General features: G+C 51.4%; 3 protein-coding genes across 3 annotated transcripts; all 3 read right to left on the bottom strand.

The window, feature by feature from the left end:
• Positions 1-2,385: 2,385 nt before the first annotated feature.
• Positions 2,386-5,599, bottom strand: P152DRAFT_451818 (uncharacterized protein; the record flags this gene model as incomplete). Its single annotated transcript, XM_033678253.1, has 6 exons — positions 2,386-2,796; positions 2,849-3,908; positions 3,957-4,713; positions 5,322-5,332; positions 5,415-5,457; positions 5,584-5,599. 6 exons carry the CDS (start codon positions 5,597-5,599, stop codon positions 2,386-2,388), a joined length of 2,298 nt encoding a protein of 765 aa, XP_033531252.1.
• Positions 5,600-7,967: 2,368 nt separating this feature from the next.
• On the bottom strand, positions 7,968-10,633 carry P152DRAFT_461307 (aldehyde dehydrogenase). Its single transcript, XM_033680096.1, has 7 exons — positions 9,947-10,633; positions 9,628-9,857; positions 9,332-9,570; positions 9,232-9,279; positions 9,108-9,180; positions 8,798-9,054; positions 7,968-8,745 (listed from the first exon to the last, which is right to left on the bottom strand). The coding sequence occupies exons 1-7, from the start codon at positions 10,247-10,249 to the stop codon at positions 8,462-8,464; spliced, it is 1,434 nt and encodes a 477-aa protein (XP_033531251.1). The 5' UTR covers positions 10,250-10,633; the 3' UTR covers positions 7,968-8,461.
• Positions 10,634-11,716: 1,083 nt separating this feature from the next.
• P152DRAFT_461306 (ras-domain-containing protein) lies at positions 11,717-13,166 on the bottom strand. The gene is made up of 5 exons (XM_033680095.1): positions 12,948-13,166; positions 12,746-12,838; positions 12,543-12,696; positions 12,286-12,491; positions 11,717-12,229 (listed from the first exon to the last, which is right to left on the bottom strand). Exons 1-5 carry the CDS (start codon positions 13,029-13,031, stop codon positions 12,101-12,103), a joined length of 666 nt encoding a protein of 221 aa, XP_033531250.1. The 5' UTR covers positions 13,032-13,166; the 3' UTR covers positions 11,717-12,100.
• Positions 13,167-13,233: the final 67 nt, after the last annotated feature.

Here is a 13,233-nt window from a genome sequence, read left to right as displayed (position 1 = left end):
CAGCTACTCACAGCATCGACATTCACGCTTGCCTCCGGTGGCCGGGGGAAATGTGAGGACGGATGATGTGCCTTGAAAGCTCCCGCTGGGGATGATAGGCGGTCAAATGTCACGAACGGCTTTGTCGTCCTCGGTGTTGGTATGCTATCTTGTCCTCGAGGAGCTCGTTGATGCCGACCGGGTGTGAGTGGGGATACGATGGTCCGGTGGGAGAGGCGCCCGTGGAAGTGCACGTGGAACCAGCGTATCGTATTGCAGGCTTCCTCCGGCTTGGGGTTTATAAAAGGATAGCGAGGAACTTATAGATAGATGGTGATTTAACACGGATTTCAGGAAGCGGAAAGAGAGGGAACAGCAGTGATAATAGTTACGTATAGTATGAGTAGGGACAGTATACGAACTGCAGTCGTTCAGTTGAATGTTCGCAGCAGTAAAGATGTAGTAGCACGGACGTCGGACATGGAGTGGGAGGAAGTGGGAGGAGGTCAGTAGCGCTGCGAAGCAATGAATGCCATAGGTGGCGTGGGAAGCTCTCGCTTTCTGTCACTCTCACTCTCCTCTTTCCCGTTGCTGCTTTCTGGTTTGCTACAACCGAAGGTAGAGGTAAGGTACAGTGGAGGTGCAAGTGGTGACGGGTGTGGATGATTCAGGGATTGTGATCAGAATGGATGGCTAATTACATGCTTCATGGAAAACAGTACAGGATTCATGATGGAGGAGTGCAGGTCTATTGGCCCTTCCTTAGAAGCATGTGCACCCTATTAATTATTCCTCTTATTACCGATTCCTATGGATCGGATGAATACCTTCACGACTCCTCTTTCAGTCCAATTCCCGTTTTGATGATGCCACTGGACTGTATTATTGCTGCGTTGTTCCTCCAACCCTCAATCTCCCGGGTCCCCGGATTGACTCCGTTTACGCCAATCGGCCACAGCTAGCAATACCGCCTGAAACTGGCCTCTATCGACGTCACTAATTCCTCCCACTGTCTCTCATTCGACTGTCATTTCATAGCTGTCACTCTTCGTTTCTTTGGCGCCGTTGAGTGCCTGGTCTTGGAACTGAGCATGTCATTTTGTCCGGAAATGCTAACTTACCCACTCACCTCCAGATTCCAGCCAGGGAGCACAACAAGGCCTACGTTGCTGATCTGGGACAATGCAGTAATAATGGAGTTGCATCATCTGCAGGCAAAGTCACCCTTCAGGCCCTCACCCCGCTAGCTAATCCCTTCGACCTGCCTGATAAGCCCACCCTCTGATCAACGAGCAGATCCCGGAATCATCTTCCCATCTATCAACCTCTCAGCTGACCTGGACCAGTTCGCCCGTGTTCTTGTAGCGATGTCGTTGGATGATTGGGATGCCGCAGGAAGGCCGCCCTCGAGAGTCTGAACTGCTAGCACGGGTCTTGGTTGGTACGACCCCTGCACCACGTCCTCTTGATTTGCTGCCGGACATAGACCGTCTGGGATATCACGAAGGTACGGAATCCTCGGAGCGGGGGTTTCTAAGGATTGTATTTCTTCCGTTGCTTCTTCGGATAATAAACGAAAGGCCGGGCTCTTAATCAGAATGTTCATGGAGTAACGAGACACGATCACTATGCAAGAACGCCAGCAAAACATCAAGTAGTACAAATCATTGCTTGATTCAACGAGCTGATCTGCCTCCCGTCCTCCACCAAAGTAGCGATATCTATGTAACAACCGCCCTTCCTGAAACTCTTGCAATGCGGATTTCCTTCCTGGTCTTGCAAAACACCTCACCCGCCCGAGTATATTAAAGGAACTGGCAAATCCTTCCTGTAGCACATCAAAGCGATGAATTTCCCCTCCGAAACACCAGCCGATGCAAAAACAACACCAACAATGATACCCGAATGAACGCCGCTCAAGGGGGTTCAAATCCCCATCCCCGCATGCCGCCGTGGTTCGAAAACCCCATAAAAATCCACACGGCAAAGTTGCAACGGCAAGGGAGAAAAAAGCAAACCACACCCAGGTCCCCCGAGCAGGAGCTGAGCTATGGGAGATACGCAAACTTTTTTGGGTCCTTTATTCGGAAAAAATGAAAGAGAGAGAAAAAAACAGAGGGCATGAGGTATTCCAAGGATCTAGTTCAGCCGTGGTTCCGTTCGTTTCTAAGCAGCAAAAATGAGGTAGAGTGATGGAGTGAAAGACGAGCGGATTTTTGGTGCGGGTTATGACAAACGAAAGGAGGTGTCAGGTGGAATACGGGTGTAGCGGACGAGAAACGGTGGTGTCGATAATCCGCTGGATATGGATTTTGAGATGATCGGGTAGAGGGCTCGTCATGATAAAAGGTAGGAGTGTGGGTGCCATCCAATGCGAGAACGAACGAGTCGAGGAGATGTCACTGACTACATGCCGGCTGGGTATTCCGCAGGCATGAACATTCTCGGGTCTCCCATACCGGAGGACAGCGCCTCCAAATTCCCAAAATCCATGCTGCCCATCCCGGACACGCCCATTGGCATCACTGGATTCGAGCCCATGTTGCCTCCTCCCGCTATTGACGGGCCGTTGCTATTGTTGTTGTTGTTTGTCGGGCCGTTGATCTGCGGTTGCAGGTCCGGATTGCAGCCGGGTTGATGCTGTTTATGGTATTTGAGGCCGTTGAGATTCTTATATCGCTTCCCGCAAATCTGGCACCGGTATGGTTTCTCCTTCTCCATTCCGAGCGTGCCTGGGTATGGGATCGAGGTTTCGGGATCGACGATGGAGTAGGTGCCGTCCTCGTTCTTCCTGAGTTGCTGGTTTTGATGGCCGTGCTGGGACATGTTAGCTGATGGTGTGTGGATAAGGGACCTTGATATTGCTTACCTGTTTGTGATATTTTAACCCGTTCTGGTTCTTGTAAGTCTTCTCACACCCGATCACCGGGCATTTGAACGGCTTAGGATCCTTCTCTGGAATCTGCAGTCCTGATGGAGCAGTGGTAAAGTTTCGTCCTCCGCCAGCCATCATATGCTGATTCTGGATTCCATATTGCATTGCCAGTGCCTGCTGCATTTGCTGGGGTGTCATGCCTTCGAGCGCATTGAGGTTCCTCGCCGGCTCATCGATGGTTAAGCCTGACATCCCACCTCCAATGTTCATGTTGTTGACGTTCATGTTTCCCCAATCTACAGTACCGCTATCGTTCGATTGCGAGTCACCAAAGCCGCTCATATTGAAGTTACCAATGTCGTAGTCGGTGCCCATGGCGCTTTGAGTCGATTGATCGCCGGACGGAGCGTTCGAATAATCGGGCGACTGAGGCTGCTGCGCTGACCTGGTACCAAGGGTAGGAGTATTTACCGAAGACACGGTCGGGTTATTCTGTAGATTTGAAAAGGCTTGCACACCCGCAGGGATCGTAGGACTGGTCGTTCGAAGTCCAGGGTGGAATTGCTGAGAGTTGTTCATGTTCACCCTAGGTTGCCGGAGATCTGAGACATTGAAGTGCTGCTGCATCGGGGTGACAGGTGCTCCAGCATCATCGAAATCCATCTCTTCTAGCGGATCTCGATCTTGAACCGGAGATAGTGGAGTCCCGGTGTAAGGCGCTTGGGATCGTGCATCAAATTGAGATTGATTATAACCCTGAAGCGATGGTTGCCGGTGACCAGTCATACCTCCAGATTGCATCGCTAACCGAGAAGGCCCAGGACCGAACCCTCCTTGACCCGATTGCGAAGGTCGTGACGTGATAAGATCCGATTGATTGGAGTGATGCTCTTCATAGTGCTGGAGGAGATCATGCAACGAATCGATGGGGATATCGCAGCATGTGTAGTTCCGCAACATGGTCGCTTCGACTTTCGGTAGATACGACGAGGAGTGATGGAAGGATGAGGGTGATTGAAACATTCCGAATGGCGATGTTCCGGCCATCATGGTACTTGGATCGTCAATACTTTTTCCACACGAAACCAACGAGAGGACTTACTCATTGGGAATATAACTTCCGACCGATATGCCGCCCCAGCTCATTCCATTCCCTAAACTCCCTACAGCGCTTTCTCGACGATTTCGTTCCGCGACTGAGATTGGACGTGCTCCGAGGTAATAATCTTGCAGAAGACCCGTGCCATTTCCTATCGAATCTTGCCGCCCGAACATGTTCATGCCATGTTCCGCCCCCGTCCGCTCATTCGGTCGGATCTGCCTGGGTTGCGACATGCCGGCGTTCGCCTCTTGCCGCAGCGCCGACGTAAGGTTCGAAGTGTGATTTCGCGGACTTGTCGAACTGACTCGCTGAGGGGTTGCGATGTCGATCGGAGAGCTCGAACTGGTCATGGCGTTGCCGGACTCTGGCGCAAGCTGTGCCTCGTCGTCGTCGGCTGCGAACAGCGGGAAGGTGCTGGCTCCAGGATGGTCGAAGAGGGGTTCGGACTCGAGAAACGGGCTCGAGGTGGACGGACCGCCCGCGGCCTCGGCACCAACCTTGCGATGCCACGAAGCAAGATCTCGGTTCTTCGGCTTGCCGAAGATCTTACGATGCCTCGGAGGAGGGCAGGATGTCGAGGAATATGTTGGCGTCGACACAGGAGTGTTATCGGCGGTTGACTCTCGACCCCGTTCAGTGGCAAGGGGAGAGTATGTTAGAGGCGGTGGGGTGTCGGAGGACTCCAGTTTGCGAAATTCGAGACGATGCTGGAGCGAGTCGGGGGTCCCAAGTGAGAATCTAGTATCACGGCGGCGAACTGAAAGGTAATTCCGCTCTAATGGGTTCGATGGAATGGGATATAGAGGTATTAGATATAGGACGAGTGATGACGATGAAGTTCAGCCAGGTGGGTGTGGAATTAGCGATCAGGGTGCTCAGAGGGTTAAGAGATGACGTGGGGAGGGAGAGCAGGCCAGTGGGCGAGAGGCAGAGATGTCGAGTTGATGCGGCGGATAAGGATGAGAGAAGAGGTGGAAATCTTCAATCTGACAGACAACCTGGTGACAGATGAGGATGGAAATACGAAATGGTCAATGGGAAGACAGAGGGAGACTTGGAGACATTTGGGAGTGGAATTGAGAAACGGAACCAGTTCGTCGAATACATTGCTACCATTAACTACTACCGACTATGGCCTTTAGTGGATTAGCCCGCCAACTCGCTCGCCCAACGCGCCGAGCGGCCCAGCGGGCCCAGGGAAAGCATCGTGGACTTTAGGTGGTTTCTGGTGCAGCGCTGCAGGCGGTGCCGCAGAACGGCAGCAGTGCAGCGAGCTGTCGCCTATCATCCACTGGTGATCCCGCTGGTACTGCCGAACTTCCTGCGCCGCCGACCGCCGACCGCCGCTACACGCCGCTAACTTACGTCCCTCACACCTAATATCATCAATATTACTGTGCCATAGAGTAATCACTAGGCTCTAAACTCGACACAGCATGCTCTAGAGCACTTCCATACCAGTACTCCAGAGCCCAGACATCAACCCTCGGAACGTTTAAACCTGGAGCACGTCAAAAGATCGATGTTGAACGCTTAATGTCACCGTCGTAGAGGCTCCGACTGGTAGGAACAACATCGCGTCCTATTCACTGTCATTGGTACGTTGCGGTACGGAATACCTACCTACCGGCATCAAGATTCATGTATCATGTGTATCACTGATCTACGAACCGGATCTGTCCGACCCATACCCGATCGGTGATGGCAACGTTACAGGCTTGCAGCTCCTTAATTCCTACCCAGTCCTCGCAAGCAGCAGGTCACTGTATAGCGTTATTTCTATTGAGAATCGAACGAGCGAGCAATTGAACATCACAGTCCAACATCTACGGTACCGTACGAAAGGGATGCCAGCCACTCCATGCATCATAATGTCGTCCCATCCCGCCATCAAGCCTCATCCCGCAGGCAACCCACGAGCGGCGTTGCCATTACACATATATTCGCATAACACGCTCGTCAATGCCCACGTCCTTCTGGTTGACTGGATCATCCCTGGTCGAATCATTCCCGCGCGTCCAGAGCCGTCTCCGCGTTTGTAATTGATACGTAGATGCGTGTACTCCAGTATACAAACGTCCAGCTTCTCATTCAGGAATGCCACACAATGTCTATTGCCTGCACCACCAAGCTACAAACGGGAGACCTGGTGCCCTCCCGTCTCGACTCTCGACGCATCGTAGGTTGCGTGTAGCATTCCCAGTATTCGCAGGAGATGCAATGCACGATCTCCTGAATTGGAATGACAAAATGAGATTGACCTCCGACTTTCGAGACTTAGCTGAAACGTCACCCTTCAACTGAGCGTTCTACAAGCCAATCCCGCTCTCTCGAAATGATGAGTTGATGACTGCGGTTCCTTGTATGCGGTCACTGACACATGGCCGAATGATCGACCTTCCTTGTTTGCACGTTGCATTGACTTCGCACCTCAACTCGGAAGATCGGATTGAAGCGATCGTCGGACAAAGCCGCCCCTGAGCTGGCGTTGGATCTGTTGCTGGCTGTTGTGGTTCGATCTCTCACCACAAGGAAGACGACTGGACTGGACTCAGGAACCCTGAAGGCACGGATATCCGCGAGAGGACCCAAAGGTCCTGAATATCAATGTTGTTTAGATCGATCATTGACCAACTGACAGTCTATTCACAGGCTTCCAGAACAATGCCCCTTATGGATGATTGCGCACGTGCAGTACACTAAGCGCTTTAGCTTGCTATCGTCTGACTGGTTGTTGGTACGTAGGATGTATTGGAGCAAAGGGGCCTCACCTCTGTCATCTGTGGAATTGTTTAATCTATTCTGTTCCGTACGGTATCATCCCTAATACAACATCGAACTTGGTTTTCTCGGACTCGTTCATCGTTTAGAACCGCAATGTTGGCGTTTGGTGTTCGGGTACCAGGAGGCATACTAGCAACGAGTCCTGGTATGACCGTGTTATTCCCGTCAGCGCTTAATAGCTCCTCTCCAAGCTTGAGCGCAACAGCGTTATTTTTGCTATCCCCAAATACTCTGCCTTAATACTCCGTAAAAAATCCTAATTTCCATATTCCGTAAGGCATGTTGGATAGTTCCACCTCGGTTTAGTCGGGTTTCGGAACCCTAACATCTACCGGCTCGGCAGCAATCGAGAGTTTGAGAGACCAGACCCAAAGAACCATGGTTAATCCGCCGAGACAGCGCCGCCTCGAACAAGCTCAATTTAGGAATAGCACAGCGAATGTTGGGTATTCTTGGCTCTTTCAAAAGGTAATACATATTGCACACGGATGGGTTCAAACACATCTGCCGGTCTGCCCTACGCGTGGCCGGGCTCGGTCTTCACCGTCAATTGTCGAAGCCCAGCTCGGGCTACAATCCGGCAGACCGGCATGCGGCTAGAACGTCGAAGGCAGTGAGCCAAGGTCCCGCTTGATCCGTGGCCCGACAGATTCACAAGTCACAACAAATTAGAAGTTCAACGAAAAACGTCAAACTTGACGCGGTTTTACTTTACCTAACATAACATCCGTGATGATGGACGCTCAGCCTGATTTGCTTGGAAGTTGGAAGTTGGAACCCGGCATCTGATTGCCACGTGTGGCGGCTCTTCTGGACCCTTACTACCCCAAATCCCCGAAGCTACACGTTTTCAACCCATTTATTCGCAACACGAACAGTAACCTAAGTTAATGATGAGGACTAACTAGTTAGATGGGACCGTCCTTGCTACGCCACCGTCGACGCGTTGACTGATCGCAGACGAGGGACAAGCCACTGGAATTCTTGGGAAATGCTTCACAACAGGTGCTGAAAGCGGTGGCGACAAGCACTCAACTGGCCAGGCTTGGCTCGGCCATCGCTCGGACTATCGGCAGTACACAAAGATTCAGTAAGTAGTGTGTCCGGAGTAATTACGTTGGGCACAGTATTCCGACTGCTGGAAGCCTGGAACTCACATTGTTGTAGGGCGCAGGCCCAGCGCACTGGTAAGCCGTAGACAAAATAAGTACGTATCAATGGTGCCTCCATCCTAGTAATACAATCCCGAACTGGTAAAGCTTGGGAACCCAATTAGGTACATGAGGTGGAAAATGGGTAAGCCGGTAACTAAGGCGGGAGTTCAGGATAAGCCGACATCAATCAGCCTCATGTGGATGGCCCGTTCCATCTGAAAGATGAGTAAACACGTTAAGTCAACCACAGATGAACGTGACGGGGTCACCTTGCTTGAATACGCTCATCGATTGACGTCCTGTCCCACCGCATCAATCCTTTATAATTCGAATCACTGTGTAGGGTCGGTGCCTCGGTGGCCAAGCATACGCTGATATTGGGGGTCAGGTTCCTTAAAACTCAGAGCCAGCTAATGTCAGATATCACGGTTGATCAAGCGTGTGAGCGTCGTCGTGGCGAATCATAGTTCTTTGGTTCCTTATGGAAATATACAGTAGAAGAGCTATTCCCTGTCATTAAGAGCCATCTTGCTATTGTCTCGTCTTCATCGTTGCGAGTTGCAGCCCCTACTTGTATACGTGCATCACATGGGCGTTGCAGTATGGAAGGAGACCAGCGGCGCCAAATTCACCGCCAAGGCCCGACTCCTTATGGCCGGAGAAGAACGCTAGCGGCGTCGGCTTCTCGGACGAGTTGATGAACACGCTCCCCGCCTCCAGGCGCCTGCCGATGTTCTCGGCATGAGCGACATCCTTCCCCCAGACGCAAGCGCCGAGGCCGGTGTTCGTGTTGTTGGCACGAGCGATAACCTCTTCCTCGTCGGTCCATGGCTGGGTCGGGACGATCGGGCCTAGAATCGATAGTTAGCGCATGATACGCACATCATTCATGTCGAAACTTACCGAACGGCTCCTCGTTATGGATACGGGAATCCGCGGGCGGGTTGTCGATGATGGTGGGTTGGACGAAGTACCCTTCGCTGGTCGCCACGGTGTCGGCGCCGACAGCGAACTTGTAGCCATTCTTCTTCGAGTCCTCGAAGTAGCCCTTGACTTTCTCGTACTGCATCGCGTTTTGAATGGGGCCGAGCAAGACACCCTCGTCGTCGGTTTTGCCGACCTTGAGGGACTGGGTGAATTTGACCATGGCCTCAACGAACCTGTAGGTCTAATGTAAGCACGCGTGGCTGTTTCGAGGATTGGATATACTGACGGCTTATAGATGTCCTGGTGGATGTAGATACGCTTGGTAGCGACGCAGACTTGGCCGGAGTTCACGAACGCACCTAAGCCATCGATCAGTATTTATCTATCACAAAAGGGGTGTTATTGCCTACCCAATGCAACCTGCGGAGCGACCTTCTCAATATCGACATCAGGGAGAACTACCAAGCGTTAGCTCCCTGCACCTTGCCCTTCTGAGGCACCATCACATACTGATAGAAGCGTCATTGCCGCCCAGTTCAAGGGTGACACGCTTCAAGGTCTTGGAAGCAGCTTCCATAACCTTCTTTCCCGTAGCAATGGATCCCGTGAAGGAGATCTTAGCGATACCAGGGTGGGTGGTCAGCATTGGGCCGAGTTTGTCGTCGCCACCAATAACCTGGATAACACCGGCGGGGAAGACCTGCTGTGCGATCTCGATGATCTTCAAGGCACTGTATGGAGTGAATGGACTGGATTGGATCGTCAGTAGGCCGAAACCAAACAAAGACCTGATATTCCCAACTTACGAAGGCTTCACGATGATGGTATTTCCCGTGAAGATTGCCGCAAAAACCTTTCCGACGGCGAGGAGGACAGGGAAGTTCCAAGGGCAGATGGCGCCGACGACGCCCAGCGGAGTATAGCGAGTGGTCACGACTTTTTCAGCATCTTCAAATTTCTCCTCTGGCAATTTATGGGTCACCGTGGTTGCGGCCCATATGCCAACGCCCGAGACTTCTTGAGCGGCAAATTGTTTCTATATCCAGATATGAGAATTAGTATCGAGGATCACGAACAACCCAACCATAATTTGGTCGGGAAATTCTAGCAAGGGGGAATACTTACGGGTTTGCCGGTCTCCTTTTGCACAAGCTGGATCATCTCATCCGTATACTGGGCAAAGACCTCGACAAACTTGTTGATCAACTCCGTCCTCTTCTCGATTGAGGTAGCCGACCAGCTCTTGAACGCCTTTTGGGCAGCGGCGACAGCATCGTCGACATCTTGCTGAGTTCCAATGGGGACGTCCCAAAGGGATTCTTGCGTGCCGGGGTTGATACCTTGATGCTGAGTCGCTGCCGATCTCTTCTGGCCGTCGACGATATTGTAGAACTTGGTGAAGTCGACACTGACTTTGGAGGGAGACATGGTTGCGAAATTTCCAATGGACGTATATTTTCAAGTAGGAATGATAGGTAGGAGAAAAGAAGGAAGATAGGAATTGAAGGTCAAATAACCGAGATGTCGGAAGGGCCAGCGACTTTTAAAACGACACTCGGAAGCAAGAGGACTCCAAGCTCCACCTTCTATTTGAATACTTTTATTGGGGCGGATATACGGTCTACACAAGGACAGCAGGACCCAAACTGTCACGTCAACTCCGTTAGCCCAGACGATCCATGTGAGGGGTAATGTTAGTTCGAGATCGCAAACGCCCTCTCCGCGATTCTGATATCGTGGGAGAACCCCTCCCCCGCCTTTGTGCAGGCCGACCTCCACCTCGGAGGATCTATGGAGGCGTTCCGGGTGCCTAGATGCGCAATGTTCGTAATCCAGGAGTCCACAGTAGTGGTTGTTCCAGCCTGTCGATATCCGTGATGGACGCCTTGTGGATATGCTTACGAACATCCCACTGATTTTATTACCCAAATATAGGTCGTGCCGTCGAGAATCAAAGGATTACTCAACCGAATAGTACAACAATCGAATCATTTTCGTTCAAGTGCTGATAGTGACCATCCTTTAGCGGTGAATGATCATCGCCACGCTGAATGATGTTTCATCGCATTTGGTCCTGATGTACAGCATGAGTAGGACTAAGGGGGGGCATGAACTCCGTCATCCTTCCTGAGCATCGATTTTGGCGGGGTTGTTTCAACGTGAAGGCAATCACGCAAGACTAGCTGGTCCACAGTCCATCGCTGGAAGCCCCCACACGGCGGCAAAGATTCCCAAGAGTACCTAGCGTGTACCTCAAAGGCAGTGAGATTAATTGAGAGTTTGAGACGAATCAATTCAGGACGGGTAGTTACATATGTACTGACGCACACGGCACAACAAATATCACCGCCCGGACATAGTGTTTTGGCTTGACTACGATGGAAGGTGTGGGTTACTTAGGTAGTACTACCAAATACACGTACCACCTCAGTGCCGGCTAGTTGCGAGCAAAGAAGTGCTTGGTAAACTAGGTCCTAGGGAATACAATGCTCGATCATACGCAGACGATTATTAAAATATCGTTTTCCCCAGATGAAATCAGTTCGAAGTGACGATCAACTGAAGCGGTGTTGTGCCCCAGCTGTCACAACATTGGTTGAGAACTTGAGATGTGGCTGTTCAACCTGACCAATCAGCGCCCGCTCTCGAATGGGACCAGAACACTCGACTTTCTGAATCTGCCATCGACCTAAACGGAGGCAATCCCTCCTACAGGTTAAAGATGTGAGTGAGAAGAATATCAGATACTTTGCGACTTTCAGGCTGACGGATACTTTAATATTCTGGGTAAGACTTGCACCGGCGCACGGCATCGCGAGCCGGTTCTCCTCCAAATTGATCCCTAGCGCACATTATATTTATTACTGACTGCACAGCTGCTGACCAGGCAAAAATAGCCAGGCCTTGTATATACCATGGGCGATGATGGAGAGCATCAGCTAGGGGCAATGGTTGATGCTTATGCACGAGGCCACGGTGGGTAATATCATCTGGACAACGGCATCGCGGCAGACGGCATCGCGGCAGACGGCATCGCGGCAGACGGCCGATTCATAAGTTATGCTCATTTCTATCTGCTTGGTTCTTACGCAGCAAAGTGAACCCCCGAAAGACGTTCAAGTGAAGTCTGAACACCGATATTTTCGCTATCTAAACCTTTCGTTCCATGCAAACCGCGTCCCACTCTCGACTCAGCACCTTCATAGCGTCTGTACCGTTAAGGGATGCAGGAGCTCGGTTCCTCGCCCCTCGTCTATTCCAAGCAAGCTTGCGACCCGTTTACAAGTCGTCATCCTCCTCAGGAAGAGGCTGGTTGGCAGCATCGGCCATTTCCTTCTGGTACTGCTCAAGGACGGCCTGGTCGACCTGGACTTCCGGAGGAGCTAGGGCAGGGGCGGCAACGAATTCCTAGTTAAGGTCAGAAAACGCACTGGACAGGCTTCTAATGTGGAACGGGTACTTACAAGGCTGGGGTTGCCAACAAGCTTTCGGGCTAGCCAGAGGAACGGCTTCTCGAAGTTGTAGTTGGACTTGGCAGAAATGTCATAGTACTGAAGATTCTTTTTGCGATGGAAGGTGATGGTCTTGGCCTTGACTTTTCGCTCCTTCACGTCAACTTTGTTTCCAGTGAGGACGATCGGGATGTTCTCGCACACTCGAACGAGATCGCCTGTCAAGCGAGTCAGCTAGAATCTCGTTCCTCTTTTAGAGTGTCACTTACGGTGCCAGTTCGGGACGTTCTTGTAGGTGATGCGAGATGTAACATCGAACATGATGATGCCACATTGTCCGTTGATATAGTATCCATCACGGAGACCACCAAACTTCTCCTGACCTGCAGTATCCCACACATCGAACTGGATCTGTCCCAAGTTCTATAGCAATATTAGCGACGGACTCATTGGTTTGGTGCGATCGGCTTACCGTGGTGAAGCCAAGAGGGTGCACTTCGACACCGAGCGTGGCGATGTACTTCTTCTCGAACTCTCCGGTCAAATGGCGCTTGACGAACGTGGTCTAGAAATGATATGGTTAGCTTGATATCGCAAGATGGTCATAATAAACGTCATCGATAAGCTAGACAGCAACGAGGCATCAAGAATAAAGCAGATTCCGAGTTGCTTACCTTTCCGGTACCGCCATCACCAACCAAGACAAGCTTAAAGGTCGGCACCTCGCCGCCTTGCTGGCCCTGTTGCTCAGCGCTCATGATTCGCGACTTTGTTGGGATTATCGAAAGGAGGGAATGTTGGATGTACGACTTGGGAAACCCGGTACTGAACGGGATATATGTAATCAAGAAGGTCCGTGGGGCTTGATGATAGATGATGTCGGTGGGGTTTGGTGGTGTTGAAGAGAGGGAGAGAAGAAAGTGATCCAGAAGGCAATGACCTGAGGTTTTTCGGTGTGTT

Source organism: Eremomyces bilateralis (assembly GCF_010015585.1).
Source record: "Eremomyces bilateralis CBS 781.70 unplaced genomic scaffold P152scaffold_23, whole genome shotgun sequence".
Taxonomy (NCBI): domain Eukaryota; kingdom Fungi; phylum Ascomycota; class Dothideomycetes; order Eremomycetales; family Eremomycetaceae; genus Eremomyces; species Eremomyces bilateralis.
The sequence above is the reverse complement of the archived record's forward strand: the minus strand, read 5'-3'. Positions and strand labels throughout refer to the sequence as shown.